At 39.8% G+C, this 21,326-nt stretch overlaps 1 protein-coding gene across 1 annotated transcript in view; it reads right to left on the bottom strand.

Moving 5' to 3' along the window:
• LOC108724338 (uncharacterized) overlaps positions 1-21,326 on the bottom strand; it is an 87,019-nt gene that overhangs the window by 49,949 nt on the left and 15,744 nt on the right. Inside the window, 5 exon segments of the mRNA XM_018450676.1 lie at positions 2,850-2,960; positions 3,456-3,528; positions 9,154-9,197; positions 13,305-13,361; positions 18,829-18,944. Of these exon segments, the coding sequence (XP_018306178.1) occupies positions 2,850-2,960; positions 3,456-3,528; positions 9,154-9,197; positions 13,305-13,361; positions 18,829-18,939 (396 nt within the window). The 5' untranslated portion in view covers positions 18,940-18,944.

Raw genomic sequence — 21,326 nt, forward strand, 5'->3', positions numbered from 1 at the left:
CACAGACCTCGTATTATCGGAAATTCCATTTCGATAATACTTAAGAAGTGGTATTTTGCAGAACGAGGATATTCAACGAATTTTTGGGCAGAAATGCACAGCAACATTTCAGAAATCGGTCAAGCGGAGTAAGTTAAGCATCGTCGTCGTTATCGTCGAGCAAATATTAATTCGAGTTGTTTCGAGTTGTTTGATGTTGTCAACCGAAATCGCACACTACTCTGCAATTAACTAGTCTGTTATCGAGCGGCTGGGAAACTCGAGGGGTTAATTAGGGGTGATAAACCTGCAACTGCGGTTCCATGAGCTCGCGCGCGCGTGCTTCAACCAGTCGATAAATTTCGATCGTCCGCAATTCTCATCGTCCCGAGCATTGTCCGTGCGTCACACCGTCACGCATTGTTGTATCAGCCGCGTAATAATTCGTGCGGTAAACAGACCGCTCCGGCCAGCCTTTCGCGGCAATTTTGCAGAAAATTACGACCTATTCAAGCTGCGCGTTTTGACAATCTGTACCGTTCGATTCGTGCCTATGTATAAATTACGGGAAAGAATCTTCCCTTTCGGAAAAGGGCAAAGAAAATAAAATTCCGGACAATTGCGCGCATCGTACCCGCGCGGAATAATAAACAATCCTTTCAATCTTTATCTCCCCGACGATGAGAAAGCCGGCGATCAGAGAGAACCGCACGTTTTCTGGCAGCGAGACGGAATCCTCGATGACACGATAAAAAAAAAAAGACCGCGCTGGAATTCCTGTTCAAAATCAATAAAGTTACCCCTACCAATTCCCGCGGAATCGAAATAAAACGACTCGGCGATGTCGCCGAGTGGTGGTGCCGTGTCTTCCGTCTCCCGTTCGAGGGAGGAGCGAAGGTAAAGGATCTCCTGACTCGCGTCGGTTGCTTTTATTATAAAATACGAAGGGCAATTTTTGTGTTTTTCTTCTTGTGAATCGCGTCAAATTATTCAGGTATATCAATTTTAATATATCTCACCGCTAAACAAAACCATAGGATTTTTTCCTCATTTGTTGCGCTTTTTTTTCTCGTCTCGACACAATGCTTAAAAAATTTAAAGCTCACTGTACACAAAATGTAAAATAAACATTTTTCCAGATTGATTATAAAAGCTCGTTGAGTTCCTTTTTTGATATAACGTCGTGTTACGAAATTCGATTGTTTCAACCACTCTTCCTCCCACTCAAGCAATACATTTAAATGTATTATCTGACGAGGCAGTTAACTAAACTCTAATAGACTAATTATCTCGGCTGCTTTTCACCAGGGAGGCTGACAAAATTACGAATAAGTTTTCAGCAAATTGCCAAACAACGTTATTCCGCGCGTTGTGCGAATATACAGACGCTGCATGGAATTTGTTAAATTCGCTTGCAACCGAATAATAATGGCAATAGTGGAGAAATACACAGTAAATAAAATTCTCGTGGGTTAACGTGCTCTGATTAATTAACCGGCATACACCACTACAACAGTACAACCAATTAAAAACCATAAAGGGAAATAACGTTTTAGAAAACGTTTTTATTTATTATGTGTTGTAATTTCACTTCACATATGATTACTGTTTTATGCATCATCATTGTTCTACTTGATTTCGTGTTAATAATTGAAGTATCGAGGAAAATAAATTCGAGGTAAGTTTCCAAAATACAAAAGTTGTAAAAATACAAAAATTTAATTAGCTGCAAAATCAACACGGTATCCCAAAACAACGCGCTACCGTCATTTTCCGAATTTGTCACTGACTTTTCAAATATTTTAAATTAATCGGGCCAGAAAAAAAGAAGAATGATAGAGAAATCATTTTGAGACAAACAGAAAGACAGGCGTAACGGAAGAAGAAAGTGACGACGTTCCAACTCGAGCACTCGCTGGTTCAAACCAGACGAAACAAAAGCTCGGTAGGTCGGTCGGCTATATTCGGTTTTATTTCTCGTGAACACGAAAACGTAACAAGCTACTTGGTCACATTGCATATTTCAGAACGAGCCAACTAGTCAGCCAGTCAACGTGCCAGACCGAGTCCTTCGCTGGAAAATCCGGACGAGTAGAGAACTCGTTATGTAAAATCCAAACCACAATGTCGGAGAGATCGCTAATTAAAGAGGACTTAATTGAGCTACGTCGCTTTGTTGACATTCCCAGAACAAAGAGGAACAAAACGATCTTCTCTCTCTCGATATAAATCTTTAAATATCAATAATTTGTGTACTCTTCGCAGCGAATATATATGATATCTGAAGTATCCGAGAAATTTTCGTTTCAATATACGAGTCGCGAAAGCTCCCTTGTGCCCATAATTAAACTGAGAGAGTTTAAATACATTATAAACAAGCTCACCTCAAAGTTTCGAGCTCTCTGTCTCTCACTTCGTTAATAAGTTAATACACGCTTTAAAGTCTATAAACCGATCTCAATGTTTGCATGCACGGAGGCAAAACTTGGCGATCGCCGGTGAATTGTTAATAAAATAAAAGCTCCGTGAGAGCCGCGCCGAAGGATGGGCTGGATTTACCTCCAAGCTGTTGGCGTCACTACTTTGATGTTGTATCAATTGATAAATTAAATATCCGATACTGGATAAGCTGACATATAGTTTGAAAATATAAAAGGATTTCAGCGACAAGAACATCTTTTGTTCTCGCTCAGTTTCTCTTTATTCTTACGTTCTCATACTCGTGTCGATTTGTATTTCCAATGGCGCCGATTTTTTCATGCAAAATTATATAAACGCAATAATATGCCGCGAAATTGCGCCAAGTTTCGCCAAGAAAACGCGTTATGTCATCTTTAACGAGTCATAATTATCGAGAATGAGTGACTCACCTCACGGAGCTCCTTGATTTTCAGACCTCCTTTGCCGATGATGCATCCCGCTTGACTCTGGTGCACCAGCATGCGCACGTCGATCTCGTCGCTGCCATGGCGGGAACCATTCTGAAATCGTGTCTACAATAAATCGTGGAAACTTGAGATACGCTAGATCTATGACAGAAAGAATCGATCGTCGCGATCCCGAATGAACTGGATTAGGAAGAGCATGAAAGCGTACGGAATCGCGTACAAACGATTCGAAAGAGGTAGATGAAGCATGTTCACGATGTTGGAAATCGCTCGGACGGAGAATGAATTGACCAATCACATTGGTCAAATAGTCAAATTGTTCAAATGTTAATTCTTTCTCCGTCCGAGATCTCGGAGCGATTTCTAGCATCGTGTACTCTAAAAAATATCGATGGGGATTTAATATCATGTTTATATAATCTTCATCATGGTGTTAATTTTAACACAAATATGGTGTGGCTTTATAACCGATAGTGTTCATATCAACATCGTCATGGTGTGAATTTATAACCCATGGTGTCTCAAATCCGCATCGATAATTTTTTAGAATGCAGATACAAGGCTTTAGGATACGAGTCCAGCACTTACCTCCTCCAGATTAGGTACGACCTCGTTCAACACTTGCAAAACAGTGGGCAGGTCCGAGCTGATGGTGAGCACCCTAGAATCAGAAGGACCCCCAGAATTACGCTGATCCTACCGATGCGTGATTTCGCGTACGTGCTATATCGACCATACAACCCGGTGCGAATGACGTACGTGCGTACGAGAAACGCGTTCGCGTGTGATCACATCAACCAGCGATGCCACCCCCTCCCCTCTTCCCGTCCTCCCTTTTTCTTGTGCGTATTTCGGTGTCACCCGTTAGAGCGCTTCGAACGGAGCCAAAGTGAGTGAGGCATCGATGAAATTCCAACGCGCCCTTCCCCCCTCCCCCTCCCAATGGAGTAGAAAGTAATTAAATGCGCACGGGTCGATCGGAGCTGGATGTATGTGCGGTGCATCGCATTTAGTCTCAGCGACGTTTACGAATGTTTATCGTATCCCGAGCTTTACTTCGATAGAATTATACCGGCAACACGACCCTCGATGGCACGTAACGTCGAGCACGATGATAACGCATTGCGTATTAAAATCTGATACAAATTTAACCGCACGTCGCGCTCGATATTCGTCGCCGAATACAAGATTGATTTCGAACGCGGACGCGCAACCATTGAGTTAACACCTCTCTCTCTGTCAAGCAACTGGCAACGTATAGTAGATTTCCGGGTTAACGAACTTTATCGAAGCGTCTCCATAAATCTTTAACCGCGTGATAAATCTGGACCATTCCGAGGACACCTCGCAACGTTTCGCGAAAATTACGAGTGTTACTAGGACGGCGTTAAGGGAATTCAAATTTACAACGTTATTCTCGGTAAATTCGGTCTCCTGTATATACTACGCGTGTTCCAGCAATTCCGCCACGTATGTGCAAGAATCGTCGATGCAGCTTGCAAGAATCACATAGAATCGCGTGCAATCGCGGCCACGGCGATCGACCGACATAAGCTCGGACTAGATTCGGCCTCACGGTATTTTCCCGACCTACATCCATTCAGCTGCAATCGTACCGTACGATCGGAATGATCGCGTTTACGGTCGTCCTCACCGGGACGGAATTACGCGTCGCGGAAAACACCCGCACTACGCACGCGGTATCAATTCCGCCGACAGTGATCGATACCGAGCTGCTGCTCTTCCGGCCGAATCGTCGCCGCTCGGTAACGAGAAAACGGTGCGATACAGGAACAGGGAAATCCCGAATATCGTCTCCATTCTCTTAAAGCCATCCTCATATAAAACGTACATGGAAAGAACGATTTTCCTAAAGTATCTAAAAATTAGCTAAAGACAGTTCTAAAAATAATTTTGTTGAGCTATCATAATTAATATGTAGTGCAACACTGTTAAATGTCAAATTATGCCCAATTCGAGTTATTTTTAATCATTTCTATAAGTCACCACTACTTCTATTTAAAAGGTCGTTAATTTAATTAAAATCATGGAATTAAACAAATGTAACTTAAGAAATGTATTAAATTTGACTCAAATTTAGTTTATTATTTGCTAAGTGCATATATTAATACGAACATTATATTTACTTTGACGTTATTTAGTTTTACTTTACTTACTAAGCAATTCAATTATATGTAGAAATGGATTGATTTATATTTTATCAAATATGAAGTTAAGAATGATAAAATGTTATTAAAAATATTTGATATTCTAGCAACCAACTCGAACTATAATTATTTTGACAATCTAACAAAATTATTTTCATGTCTGTATCCAGATAAATTTTTAGATACTTTAGCAAAACTATTCTTTCCGTAAACAATTTGTTTCAATGATCCGAAAGTTTCAAAGTACATCGCTGCATTGCTGCGAAGTTGCTGCGAAAGTAATTTATTTCTCTCAAATTACGGTAATTGCCATGGAAGATATGAATTTGATTGACGGTTTACTTATTTTCTCCCCTTCTATTGGTATCCAATACGATCAAAGTTTTGAAAAGGGAGACGATGGTATTCGGCTATCCCTCTCCCTACGGCTTTAAGAAGCACACCGAGAATTCCCGTCATCTCTCACGATCGAGAACAAACACGGAACTTTTCGGAACGACGACCGGCACGAATCCACCCCCCAGCTAATATGAGGGAATGGACGGAGAGGTCGGTCTCTCCTTTCATCTTTTCGCCCTTCCTCCTCGCTTCTCGTCGTCCACTTCCGTTCTACTTCCCTGCTATAACGAGCTGAAGCCACGTATCTTCCATTCGACTGGCTATACATATCGTAGAAATTCCGCATGCGCTCTTTTGAACATTTTGCCGGTTCTGCGAGGAGAAGCATTCAGCTGTTGATTTAATCCGCGATTATTCGCGCTCTTTTCGAAAAAAATAATCGCTTCCTTGCGCGAATTGCGGGGACTTTGGCTAACTTCGTTTCTGCAATCCTATGTATTTAAAAACGCAAATGTTACGTGTTAATTTGTTATTTATTATGTGCGCTCCTAGGAATATCCTAGTCGGCAACGTTCTCAACGATTGGCGAAAACTGCCATCACCCGTTACGAGTTTTCCTACTTAACCCAGTTTGAGGACAAAACAGGACGGTTACACTAATCAACATTGATTGGTGGAGAAATGGCAATCCCGATTAAGGGAGTCGAGATTGAGATACTTGACGTAAGTTGATCGATGCGGTACTTTCTAGAAAAGTAACGATGGAACACGACGTTATGGTGCGGACAGCTACGGGGTTGGCTGGTCGAAAGTCATCCCTTCGAGAACCGCAGGAGACGAGCATACATTGAGATTCGCGGACGGCGAGTTTAAATTGCTACGTTTGCTGCTGCTCTACGACAGTGATGGAAAGAAAGAGAACACTATCAGCAGTTAGAAATCTTCATGGCGCATAAAACGTTGAAGAGCGCTTGAACAATTCTAAGGTCTGATGACTGAACGTTTTAAGGGGATACTGGAGTTTCTCTCTTGTTTTATAAAATGTAATTAATTTTCAGATTCTCCAATCTTTTAATTACATTTACACAGATTTAAAAATCTTTATTCACAAAGTGTATAGTCTTAAAGTATATAGACAAAAACACAATGTACAAACAATTTCGTATTATAATTTTATCATCGGGTTTTGTAGTCGATTCGTGACATGTGTTGCATATAAGAGTTTTAAATTTTATACGTTTAATAAGATCGCATTAGAGATTACATGAAAGAATAATACTATGTTTGTAGAAATGAGTTAGAGGCTTTAATGTAAAAGGAAAAAAAATTAAAAAATTTCATTTGTACGCTATGAGTGAAATCGACGTGAATAGTAAAACAAAGCAATAATTGTGTCTAGCAGTAAGTATCTTGCAAAAGATGATGTCGCAATATATTAAAAAATAAAAACAAAGATGTACGCGTTTGAACGAAACAGAACGATAATGTAAGAAACTGAGTTTGAAGTTAAAGTCTGTATTATCGATATCGATCAACCGTCGCTCCAGCATTCCCTTAAAGGCCACTTTCTTTCAGAAAGCATAGAATAAACATATCTGAAGACTTCAACCATCTACGCGTGTCACGATATATCGTCTCGTCGACAGCAATCGAGTGACAATGTCGATTGTGCAAAGAAAGAAAATCGCGCGAATACACTGGTATTTTAAAAGAAGCATTTAAACGAACCGTTAATATTGACTTGAAACTTCTGAAACTTTCTCAAAGGTTTACTTCCATCCGTTCGATTGACGTTGTATCGAGAATAGATCGCGACGATCGCGCGAATTGTTCGGGGAGAATCGTTCTCGACTTCAAGGAACTTTATTACATGCCAGCGAAATTCCCAGCCGTATCGGTACAGCCGCGAATGAAAATCACATTAAGAACATCCTCGAGGAGCTTCACCGTCGGTGATAAAAAAATTTATTGCCGTCCCAGGACGAAGATAAATTTTCCGTTAATACCTGCGTTCGTACGCGAACGACATAATTTTTACTAGAAGTAAGAGAACGGATATTGAACGTACGGCTCGAGGCGTGATATATTTAACGTGATCATCGATAATCAATCGCGATGAAGTAGATGACTGAGTGTAATAACCGGTTCAAATTATCATTAAAATATCTCTTCGATGGGATTCGCATAAACGTATAAAGCGCGCGGCACTGATCCACAGTTTGAAGTATCGGTAATGACTTTCGACTTGGCAAGTTAATTAATCACGTCAGAGTACTTTCCAGTGGGACAATCACTTATCGGGGCAGAATATCTAAAGAGTGAAGGTATTTTGTCGCGTTGAAAGAAGTCGGTTTGATTTGTGAACAGAACATAACGCTCCTGAATTTGTCATTAAGACTATCCGAAATTTAGCTCTCACTTTGTCTTTGATTCCGGTTGAAATCAAACAAAGATATTTCACGACGTTTTTCTTATTCGAGAGCATTATTCGAGAGGTTACAGTCGGCTGCTTTTCAACACGATAACAACACCTTGAATCGTAACCTTTTAACACTGAGCCGGCCTTACGGCCGCGTGCGTCACATATCACACATTAGCTTCCGTGTTAGCCACATGTTACAGACACCGTTTAGAACATATCCCGACGTGTGTGTATAAACGTGTGTGGGTGTCGAGTGATCGCGCACGTCTTTTTGCGTGGCACTTAACGCAGGAGAAAACCAACAAATAACAAATTAAACCAGAAAGGGAAGGTGTGAAAGAGAAAAAGAAGTGAGCTTAGAAGATCAGCGAAATTTTCAGAACACGCTGATCATATATAATAACATATTGCACAAATCCATTGCACGCGCGAATGTTTACATATTCGAAAATTCAAAATAAATTAAAGAATTCGCGAAATATATTCTTCTACGTGTCCTCGCATCACATATTCCTGTAACACTCACAATGGTGAATTTGAGTACGATCTAACGGGCCAAATTGCATGTTCTTTCGGAAATAATTGCTCGTTTTTCCGTTGCGAGATTAAACAAGATCGAATAAGTCGGTCTGTAAATCGAGTTAAATCAGACCGCGTGCCAACGACAGGTGCAGCACGTGCTGCGTCGGCTTTCGCTTGTAAGACCACCAATTTTTCACCCAAAGCCGAAGCCGCGCAAGGAGCCGCTCTTGAGAGAACGCTTAAATCTAATAGGATATCGACTTCCCAGCGTCGATATCGTTCGCGAATTATAAAAAATAGAAATATTTTTACAAGAGTTAAATTTAAAAAATGATTATTACGTATCGTATTTTCTGAAATGTTCCTCTGCTCTTCCAATATATTTCATGCGATGAGACAGTCAAGAGGACACGCACAAGAGACAAAATATTATGAAAAACGAGAGAGAGAAAAAAACGGCGAGAGAGACGAAAGTAGACGACGGAAGTGTTGAGACTAAATGATCGCCGCGTTAACACATAATATGCCGATAAAATAAAAAGATGGTGTCACACGGAAAAACAGATCGATTAACAGAAATAAGACGGACAGACAGAAAGACAGAGATTTCTAGACAGAGATAAACAGATAATTTTAGATAGATAGAAGAAGAGAAAGAGAGAGAAGAGTAGTAATAGTAGAGTAGTAATAGCACGATAGATTACGAAAGGTGGAAATAGTAGTGGTGTATACAGAAAAAAGATTCGCTGCTCTCGCCGCAGGCGTCTTAATAGGTAACCTCGTAATTAGAGACAAAGAAAAATAAGAACATTAAGTAGTTGGTGTTGGTCATTACCGTTCGGGTCCGGGGCAATCGGGTACAATGATTGAGGCTTTGTACTGTCGATTGGGCCGTGGTGGTTGGTGGTTGGTTCATTGGTGGTTGGTTGGTGGTTGTTGTCGATTGTTGGTAGGGTCGTGGTGGTCCATTTGCCGATCGAGTCGGGGTCCGTCGTTCCGGGCAGGGCAACGGCAGGGCAACGGCAGGGCAACGCCAGGGGGGCAACGCCGGGGTTGGGGCGGGGCCAGGGCACAAACCATCAACCAAGTTAGACATCACGTCTGACGGCTGGATTAATTCGCGGCTTAACCTCCTAACCCGATTTTTCCACCCGCGCGCTCCGCTCTCCACGTCCATCCCCTGTTCTATGTACCCACCTCCCTAACCCTTTCTCCCTCCCCTTATCCGCCATCGGATCGGCCACGAGAAGGCAAGAAAAATATTGGCATGGAAAAAATGAGGTCGAGCAACGTGAATTGCGTGAGAACGGATACCTTATACAACGACTATGGCGCGTTTCTTTTTTACATACGATAAGCCTACGACTATTCGATTTAAACTTTTAAGTCCGATGAGAAAGTCTGCTCTTTCACGTTCGTAATACAATTGGCGAGAATTCGCAAAGTTACGAGCTAGACATCGCGGCTTCTCTCTTCAAGAAAGTGCTTAGTCAACCAGACGCGTACTTGTATCATCTCCGCAAAGACTGCGCGGCCAGTATCGTCGTCCTTCCATCTCTTTTCCTCTCTCCCGAAAGTCGTTAAGAATTCTGAAGACGTACTCGAATAATTTTCCTGTCCCGGCGCGGCACTTAATTGACGTCGCTCTACAGCGGTCCGGAGAATATTTCAATTGCTAACGAAGTGCGCTAAACGCCGTTAATCAAGCAAGTTTTTAATCTTTAAACGAAGAGTTTAGTCTATTAGCTATCTCGTGTAACTTGCGGGTGTGCCCGGCACGTAACTGATAACCGTACGGAAAGTTTTATCGACGCGAGCCTAAAAACTTCCGTGACGAAGCATGGACGCCGCGATAGACTCTGCGATAGTTTCGCGAATTCGCGCGAATGAAAATAACTTTGCCGTCCATTCGCCGATGTGCAGACAAAAAAAAATCGTCGCGATCGCAATAAGTAACATCTTTCGATCTCATGTCTTCCTAGAAAATAATTATTATCTGTTGATACGCGATATAATTCATCCGACCAATTAAAGTTATTTCCATGCACGATTCTCCAATATTTTTCTGCACACGACCGAGGCAGTCGAGCCTTTAACGTCAAGCTTTCTATCGCCTATGGAAGTTTGCGTAGCGTCCACGTTCGAACGATGGAAACTCCACAAAACGGCGAGAGGACCTTCGTGTAAAGATGGTCCGTAGAAAGTTGCCAGGAAGGCAACGCGAACTAAAAGTGAATCGCTAAGAGATCCTCTCCGGTGGTTCCCTCGGATACAACACTCGGGAATAACGACCAGAGCATTGTGCCATTTACCAGGCAAAATGAACTTGAGACTAGAACTTCCGATATCTCCCGGCATATTAAATGATCCTTTCAAGCTATCAGAACTAATTGAATATCCGTTATTATACCGATAATCGTGCCGCTCCATTTGCTCCATCCGGTGTAATTTACATTGATTAAAAACAAGACTTGACTAATAATGTGGATGATGAATCGACTTATTATATTCAAGATCTGTAAAGTTATCTTACGCGTTCAATAACGGCAGAATCTGCCGAAATCTTCTCGAATAGTTTCAATAATAATTCGTTTAAGGCACAACTCCTCGTTAATTGCCGCTTCCCAAAGTGCTGTATCCAACTTTTATCCGTCTAGGGGGTTACGCAGCCGCGTTGGAATCTCGCTACTCTAACGATACCGTGATTTCGTCTCCGTGCTCTCTCTCGTTTATGTCAGAAGACGCAAATCACGGCACTCATCGAGAGAAGGACGGCATTCGTGTGTCAGTGCACTCGAACGTAGGACATGCGTGTGCACGGAACATTCTCGACGGACCGGACGTGCTTCGCCCGCCGGCGTATCAAAATCGTGGCGGAGGTTTTCCGAGTGATTTGCCAAGGCACTACAATCGTACGATTAAAGCGCGATGTTTACGCGATACCCTATGTCCCAAGAGTGCACTTTAAACATCGTAGCTTGTTACGATAACTGAAATTGCACACTCAAAAATTCTCGTTGAAACGCCCACTGTGATTCGGAGAGATGATTAATGCAAGTAATGGAATAGTGTAAACGTATCGCGGAAAATTTATTAGCAATTACGAACACGATACGAAGGATACGGTTACAGTGCCCCTCTCCCCTTCAGCTATTCCAGCGGAGGTGTTTTTTATCCATATTTCATCACGGAATATCGATGTTACATTTATGGTGAATTGAAATAACATATAGCAAAATCGGCAGACATCTTTCTCGTTTCATAACAAAATTTAATAGTTTCGCAAATGGTCGGTATCTGCCGATTTTGCAACGATCAATGAAATTGTGATACTTTGTTACCACATTATTTTAGATTATAATAAACTAATTGAATTGATTGTGAGTCACAGCGCTGATAAGATTATTCTAATGCTCGTTTCCACCAATGTACTCACAAAAAGATTCTATTGCTAAGAAAAGTGATTACTTCAATTTATCTTCTTCCTTTTAAGAAACGGTTATCCTTAACAAAGAATATTTTCTTCATTATGATCTTAAAATATACTTATTAAAATTTTAGAAAAACTATAATAATTATTTATAAATTTATTTTATTTTATTTTGAAGGATATTGTAAAATTTATCGAAAAAGCGACTTTATATAATAAACAATTGAATTTGTTTTAATTTAATAATCTTAATTAAAGTATTAAACTTACTAGAATTCAAAATATATTTTGAATAAATTTGATACTTATGATGAACTTATAACAAATTTGCGGATACATGAACATTTGAAATACTTGAAACAAATAATTATTATTTATGTACAGAATGTATTTTTCTGCGTAGAGATTAACTTTAATCTCGGTTCAATTTACTCTTAATCTTTCTTTAATTCTTAAAACTGGAAAAAGATGAAGAGTAAGTTGAACCGAGATTGAAGTTAATCAACATTGGTAGGAACGAGCACAACTCACGGAATGCTGAGATGTACTGCATGTTCATGTACTCATTTGGTTCAAGCAGGGCAACGAATTAAAATATGATCGAGAGATTTTCATCGCGTGGTCGAAACGTTACGTTACATTACATTAACGTAAAAATAGCGTGACATATCGATTATCGCGCAAAAACGAAAGGATTCGCCCACGTCGAGATCTGCATTGACATTCCGACAGACGAATTCTTTCATCATCGACCATTACTGCATGCAGAAAATTCGCGTGTCACTCTTAAAATATGACGTGAGGTAAAATCGAAGCTAGCGACAGCCAAGGCTTTCTTGCAACTAGGAAGTAATAAATGTCTCATGAAACATTGATATGAGCGTACGGTGCGAGATACACGGGAGACGAGGAAAGCACCCCGTCTTTCAAGGAACCAAATGCATAATGAAGCTCGTACGGATACAGAGCGTCTTTGGAAAACGAGACGAGCGCCTAGCGAAACAAATTCTCACGACAAAGCCTTTTGTGAGCGTGGCTCTTTACACAAATTACATGAATCCTCGCGTATCAACCCTTTACCGCTGCCATAATTACATAAACCATAATTATTTTAGTTTCAAACGAAGTTAAAAGGCTCCAAGGAGCTAAAAGGTTAATTACGTTACAGGCACTCGTGTCATCGATCCATAGACAGCGCACAAGAAAAGTAAGCCGCGCGTCTTTGATTAATATGGCAAATCGACTTAGTCGCCGGAAAACCGACAGACAAAACAAAAATGACTCTCAATCAACTGAAAATCCGATATAATTAGAATTAAACATAAAAATATAGAGATCAGAAGATCGTAAAAACGTATCGCTTTGTAGTACATAAAATGAGTACCTTAGAACACGTTTCGGAAATAATTTTTACGATCTACTGTTCGATTGTTTGTGCGATCCTTGTCTTTCTATCTCTTTCATGCTTGCTCCTAGCAAGGAGTTTCATGAGAAGATAGATAAACAGGAACGAAACTACAGCGAAGTTACGGACGAATCAAAGCGCAAAAGCTTACCTGACTTCTGAGTTTCGTGATGTTCTGACCACCCTTGCCGATTATCGAACCAGCAACCTGCAACACAGACAAGATGAAGTTTAACTTAAATAAATAACGATTATTACGGTTCAGTAAATACCATCAACCTGTTAAAGATATTTTCGAAGAAAAATTGCGGATCGAAAGAAGTGACAGTAAGTAATGCTTACAAATATTTACTGTCTAAATTTCTGCCGGAGAGATTACAGAGTTAGGTATATCCGTATATTTATATCTGGGTGGTCTTCACAGTCTTTGTAACGTTAATTAAACGTATCTCCCATTTGAGGGCGTGACCGGCAACAGTAAATATTTAATGAGCGAAAAATCTAAAAGTGAGATAATCCATCTCGGAGTACAAAGAGGATGAAATAAGGAAATTCCATTCTCCCGTCGTGAGCCCCGGGCTCGTGCATCAACATTTCGCTTTCTCCAGACCCGTCCGATGCTCGCGATAAAAGAAAATCTCACGTTCACTTCTAGTTAGGATTTTAACTTCACTGCAGACTTCCGGCATATGTCCGATGTCCGCACGATCGCCAGTTTCTCGCGAAACTGTAAGATAATTACAACTCGATATGCGATCTACGGATTTTTACGAATCAGTCACGCCGCGCACGTTTTATCACGGTCAGTGCGCCACTTTTAACGACAGACTCGCCGTGTTCTGACAGTTAATTAAATAAACTCCACTGTGTCTGGCAATTAATACTTTCTCCTTCATGAGAAGGCGCGTCAAGGACGCGCCTCGATGAGCGCGGCATATTATGACATAGAAACGCAGGAATGAGCAGTCATTTTCATCTGGATGACGGCAACGGCGTCCATCCTTCTCACTCGAGAAAGTACAAATTCATTTACGGAACGGAAGGAACGATCCGTGGAACTCCCAAGACCATCTTGCAGACACGTTCATACGAATTCCCGGCAAGTTTCTCCAAGAGCGTGACTAATTTCGCGACTTCTTGCGAAGGTCGCGGTACCTATCAGTAATGCAGTCGTACACAATGCGGTCGTCCCTGACACAACGCCGTGTACCAATAACAGCGCGCGATGATATCGTCGATTACATAGCCAAGATTCGACCGCGATCAAGCGCAACGAACGTTCGTTCGTGCTCGGTCGGCTGGATCACAATAAGGCGCCCTCGCGACGCCGATTAAATCGCACGCATCGGAGAGCACACCACCTCGATATAACACATACATCGCTCTTGTCGTCCATTACGAAATTAAAGGTGCGATCGTCGCACCAGGGCCGTTCATGATGATGTCACGTGCCGCGGAAGGTCGAGTCTCGCTTGAAAGTCGGGCAACACCCCTGACGAGAGAGCGTCAAATTCGCAAATTTTCCTGCTGTTCGTCAGAGGTGACCCGCGATAATTAAAGGAAACGCAGTCGAGCTGTAACTTCCTCGTGCACGCGCGTCGGATATCATTTCACACGACGTTAAGGTTTTTTTTGGACGTTCGCGTGCCGGTGGACGATGACGGCGCGCTTATCTGCGATCCCTCGTGACGATCAGTCATTCCATTCAATTAACCTTATTAGCGTATGCGCGAACGGTTTACGGGATTACGCTAAAGATAACATCGAGCCGGCATTATTTCGATTATAATTGGACGACCTTCGTGATCGCGGAACTCGCGGAACTCGCGAAAATAATCTTCTAATGTAAAAGCTTAAAATTTTCCTTATACTGAAAAAAATTTCTGGTTGAAAATGGACGAATCAAAAATTTCTGGTTAAATTTATTAAAATTCTAGATGAGATAACCGGAATTCTGGTTGATACAATATTTCTGGTAAAATCTACTAGAATTCTTATTTTTACCAGAATAATTACATTAATCAGAATTCTATAGTTATCTCAACTAGAAAATTCTGATTCGTCCATTTTCCATCAAAATTACTATTTAATCCAACCAGACCATTTTTCTCAGTGTATAAAATCGCTTTTTCCCTACAATTTTTTTATTTTGCTGAGTTATCGCAGATTAAATAAAAAGAATTTTGAGTTTGATTACTTATAAAAAAAATTGTGTATCATTGCTGGGAGCGACATATATTGATGTTAGATGGGATAAAAGTTCGTAGTGTTACTTTAAAATTCAAGCAGTTATAACTTCGTAAAAAATAAACAAAATTTAAATTTTAAAAAAGGAGTTTAAACTCCTACTTTCGGAAAATCACTATGTCTTTTGAGTTTCTATGAATTTGGTAATTTTTACATATAGAAAACTACGAGCTGGACAAAATGGGAAATTTCTTTTTATTTTAGAAACTTGTCACACACATGCCTAAAAAAACCTGCGAAAACTTTCTAACGTGAAAGCTAAAATTTTTCCTACAAAATCGTTTTTAAAAAATTTTTTTGTTATTGAGTTATCGCGGATTAAACAAAAGAAGCATTTTGAATGTTCATAACTCTGTCAAAAATCGTACAGCAATTCTTTTTAAAACCAGGTTCTTAAAACTGAAACTTCGCTGTATCGAATGGTATAATTATCAATTTAAAAAAAACAAACATGATACAAATAAAATAGCGCTAAGAACTTTTGTTCCAATCCAATATGAGAATATCGAAGGAAACCGCGGAGAAAGAAATAAGATAGAAAATGTAAGATAGAAAAAATATCATTCTCTATTGGTCGGCTCGTGCAATGTTACGCGATAGAATCTTCAGTATCCTCCTCCGAAAATACATCGAACAAAGGCAGCGTAAGAAAACAAGTGCTTTACTGCTCCCTTCGATATTCTCAATGCTACAATCAATCACTACCGAGCGAAAGGAGGTACAGATAGACCTCGATTCACGATATTACTTCTCTCCCGATGCCCTCGAAAGCGGGCGACGGCAGCAACGTCGGCGGCGGCGGCTGCAATCGCGATATTCGCCTGCTGCGTCTTATTGTATCGCGGAGGAAATGGTGGCGCAAGAAAATATCCGCCCAGTCGAGAAACATCCGGTCTGACGATATATCGGCAATAAAGATGAAGAACTTACGGCACTAAAGGCAATCTTAAGAAAGGCACGATCTGCCTTAGGCTACACAGACGATGGACATTTTCATCGGTCCATCGAAAAATTCCCGAGATCTCGACGTTCACAGATTCACGAAGATTTCCCGCGGGAAAAAGAAAGCAGCCGAGAGAAACCGATAACGGTTCGCCGAGCGTGGCGACAATGACCGGAAGAGCCTCGGCTGTCCCGCGACGAAAACGGATATGTTCGAAGGTGTTGCTCGTATGGGAGCCATTTTACCGCACTCCCATTCGCGTACAGATACAACGGCGAAAAGAGCCAAACCGGGTATGCGTGACTGGAAAATACAGTGACCCAATGGTGAAACACGTGGGAAGCACGTCCGATTTGCTCGTTCGCATTGTGCGTTGGAACGCACGCTACGCGCCCGTCGAAGAGACGAAGAAGGCGTTGCCCAACCGTCAACATTTCCGATCGTCGACGATTGCGACCAGGAGAACGGTACAAACACTCTTACAGTGAAATCTCACTCCAAGAAAGTGAAAATACAATCATTTGAAAAAAAAGTGAAAATATTAGGTTGGTGTAAAAAAAATGTCGGTTTTTTTGTATTGCTATTAAGAGCAGTCGTAACTTCGTTAAAAAAGGAACAAAATTTAAATTTAAAAAAGGATTTTATACTCTCTAAATCTGAATCAGTGGACAGTCACTAATTACCCAGTGGCATACTTGGTAATGATAATCAGTAAAGTTCAATTAAAAAAGAAAGAATATTTGAGCATTATATGACTAAAATACTGATATTTGCACGTTAATTTCAATCTTCCAATACCATATTCATTGAATTTAACCATTAAAACAAGGTTAGATAGATCACATAATAAAGATTAGCTAGGTCAGGAATCTCACATTTAATTCACTAATTACCAGTGGCATACTTGGCACTGATATCAGTGATTATCCACTGATTCAGATTTAGAGAGTAAAACTTGAAAACTCTACTTCCAAAAACTTACTATATTTTTTGAGTTTATGTGAGTGTGATAACTTTTACATACCTATAAAAAACTATCAGCTGAAAAAAATGAAAAAATTTCTTTTCACTTTATAAGTCTGTGCCCCCCAAAAAATCGAGAAAATTTTTTACTATCTATCGTGAAAGATTGAAAAAAAACCCTACAAAATTTTTTTAATAATGTTCCTACGATTTTTTTGTTCCTGAGTTACTCGCGGATTAAAGTAAAAGTTGCATTCGGACTTTGATTGCTCATAACTCCGTTAAAAATCATTATATCGCAATAAAAAAATATAGATTCTTAAAGCTGAAAATTCGCTCAAATCTATAATCGTTAACTTTTTAAAAATATAATAGAATATATTGGAAAAGGAAAACCAACCATTTTATAATACCGAAAACCGACATTTTTTTTTGCACCAACCTAATATTTCACTTCTGGGAAAAAGTAACAATTTTCACTTTTTTAAAAGTGAATTTTCACTTTAAACGAGTGAGATCGTCACTTTTTTTTACTTCTTGAAAAAAGTGACGATCTTCACTCTTTTTAGAATGAAATCTCACTTTTTTGGAATGAGATTTCACTCCCTTGAAATGAAAATTCACTCTAAAGAGAGTGAAAATTGTCACTCTTTTTCAAGAAGTGAAATATTTTCACTTTTTTTCAAGGGTGATCGTATTTTCACTTTCTTGGAGTAAGATTTCACTGCAAGAAATTTAGAGCGAACGCTTCCATATCACGTAGTAAATGTTAAGCCGGCCACACACGTTCACGTAAACTTGTCAAGTATGCTTACACAAACCAATTGTACAAGTTTACTTGATAAGTTTACTTGAACGTGTGTGGTCGGTCTTATTCAGAAATCAGGGCGAAACAATGTTCTCGACAAAAACAGGCGAAAGAACGCGACTTTAACGTAGTTGCGTGGCTTTAAGTTTAAAGCCTACTTGAGGCGATCTACAATTCGTGTCAAAGTTCAGGATGAAATTCTGTTGATAATTTTATATATCGTAATACGACAAATGTTTGCAGAATATCAGAACATACATAAAATATACGCACAGAAAGAACGGTTTTGCTAAAGTTTTAATAAAATTTTATTAATTTAATTAGATACGTACAAATTTAATTAGATACAGATTTGAAAATTATTTTGTTAGACGAAAAAATAATTATGAACGTTTAAACTGGTTTCTAAAATGTCAAAACTTTTTGCAATTTTTTATTCATCACGCTTGAGTTCCCTGCATATTTAATTATTTTAATGGATCAACAAAATTATTTTCGGATCTGTACGTACCTAAATTTTTAGACTTTATTTCGGAAAAATTGTTCTTTCCATATATTAAGCACGTGAAATAAAATAATAAATAAAATTATAATATCAAATAACATAAAATTAAATTAAAAATAAAATTTTATCCTAAAATCTGACGCCAATTATAGCGGATTTTGGATGATAGTTTCGCATTATACCGCGACATATCGATCGACGACACTCACCTTACTCGGGATGAGAAGACGGAGCTCATCGTCACCCTGTCGGTAGCGCTTATGAGGGCTCGTCGGACCCCCAGAACCTGTCATGGCGCCAGCCTCGGCTTCTCTCTTCATTATTCCTGAAACATATAGATAAAGAATCCTTCAGAAAAGATTCGTTTCCTCCGTTGCATCGCTTCACGAACCTCGTCTGACAGACGTAAATAATAGAATAGATTTACACGGTCGGATTTGATTTTTTACAGTTTCGTACGTCATCTCCGGCACGAACACAGCACGCGTTTACCGAAATTATGATGTATCGACAGATTACCACCGACACACCTCCAATCTGATGGTCGCGTGGCCAATGCGATTTCCTTGACCGGATAAGTGCAATGGCTACGTTTACACCGTGCGCTTAGTCCGCGATAGATGTCTTTGTTTAATATACAGGATAAACAAGGACGTCTATTGTATAGGCCGCGGCCTAAATGCACGGTGTAAACGTAGCCAGTAAAAGACGGCGTATGAACGCACGTCACCTCGTAAAATGGCTTTCCCACGCTAGTGGCATCATTAAGGCGAACGAGGCGATTTAACGGACGATGAATTACGATGCCGCGTGCAGTCCATAATACGTGTTAACGTATACAGATTTATGTGTCCATAATGTCCCATGAAAAAAGGTCGATACCTCGAGAAGTTTTTTCATTAACATATCCAGAAATAGTATACAACGGTATTAATATTCTTAAGTTTACGCATACTGCATACGATATGTCTCAGTGAAAAAAAATGCACAGCTGTTTTATAGTAAGTTGTTTTAAGCTAATGCTGATGTTACGATTAATTGCCGATAAACGACGGAAATATCTCTGGAATGATAAACTCAGCGAGATTAGAATTTAATTATTTCTACTTTCCATTGCCGACGGCTCTTTCCATTGAGACTGCTCTAAAGCAGAAGCGACAATTAATTCTCCGTCAGTCGCGATAACTCTTTCCTACGTGCGTCGTCGGTACTCGCGCAGGATGCGCACCACCGAAGATTCATTGCACAATTAGAGATTTAGTTCTTCCGAATGACCAGTCGCGTGGGCGTGAAAATGCCGGGCGTTAACTCCTCGATTTCTTTCCTCGAAATACGATAAAATTGCTAATACGTCGATTTTCGTTTGTTAACGCGATTAAACTTTCGCAACATCTAATATCTGGAGAATGAATGAATCGGGAATCAATTAAGAGGACACGGAATCTCTTAAAAGTCGCCTTTAATGCTTTTAAGCTGCATTCTATACATTACAGTAACGCGCAACCTTCTTTAAAGGTCATTTTCAAAGACCGTTTTCAGAAAGAGGTAAAATTTTGCCAGCATGTTTATGTAATTATCTCGTAAAACGAGAAATATGATTTTATATTTTCCGCTATGAATCAGATTGCACTATCTTATAATATATAGTCAACAAAATTTATTAAATTTTAATAAACATTTGTTTGAATAGTACTAACTAAATATTTACCAAATGTAAACATATTTATTTGGTACAAGAACAATTAATTTCATTATTTTTATTGAATAAATATTTATTTACTGTAAATAAACGTTTCGTTCGTACAGCTTAAACAAATATTTATTAAAATTTAATAAATTTTTTCAGCGAAAAAATTTTCTTGTCATCATCTGGTTGAAATATATGATCATGCAAATGTACAATAGTATCGGTTCTCTCAATATTATAATTATGCATTATTTGCGTACGTATAGCAAAAGAGAATCAAATTTTGCCAAAATCAATAGAGATTATGTATTTAAATTGACACGATAATCGCTGTTTATCTGCTCACCAGTCCAGAATGTTTAATGTAACACGATTGAACTGCGAATAATTAATTACATAATCAGTCTGTTTGATCGAAGAACAGTGAGGCTAACCACACAATGGCGTTCTCCGGTAATAATACACGCGACATATCCTCGTGATATCACGATCACATAAAGCTTTGTTAACTAAACTCACATGCGGCCTGTGTCTCCGATATATCCGATAGACGAGTCGTTCGCTCGGAAATTCCGCCGTGCGGGATTGCGAGGTTATCCTTGTTCTTCGAAGAGAGAAAATGAAACGCGAAAACGTAATGCGCCGGAGTTGCCGACTACCATTTGTCGGCTTGTGCCGCGCGTTTAGCATAGAAATCGCGGCTGCACGCTCAGCATACGGAAACGTACCTGGCAATGGGAACATCGTAGTATAAGATTATAGGCAGTTACAGGGGGAATGTAGAAACTTGCGCGCGACATATATTTCTAACGAGGCGATGCGCTATGTGCGAGTGCGTGTCTCGATATCATTGCATCGCATCGCATCGCATCGCGTTGTAACGTCCTTTCCAACAAACATATCTTCCATGCAAATAGAATTAATGATCGTGCCTTTCGTTTGACTTCTTTAATGTTCAAGTCACAATTTTACAAAGCTAATTTTACATCACGTTCCGTAACGTAAAAATAATTAATTTCG

Source organism: Mycetomoellerius zeteki, unplaced genomic scaffold (genome assembly GCF_001594055.1).
Source record: "Mycetomoellerius zeteki isolate Tzet28-1 unplaced genomic scaffold, Tzet1.0 scaffold292, whole genome shotgun sequence".
In the NCBI taxonomy this organism is placed as follows: domain Eukaryota; kingdom Metazoa; phylum Arthropoda; class Insecta; order Hymenoptera; family Formicidae; genus Mycetomoellerius; species Mycetomoellerius zeteki.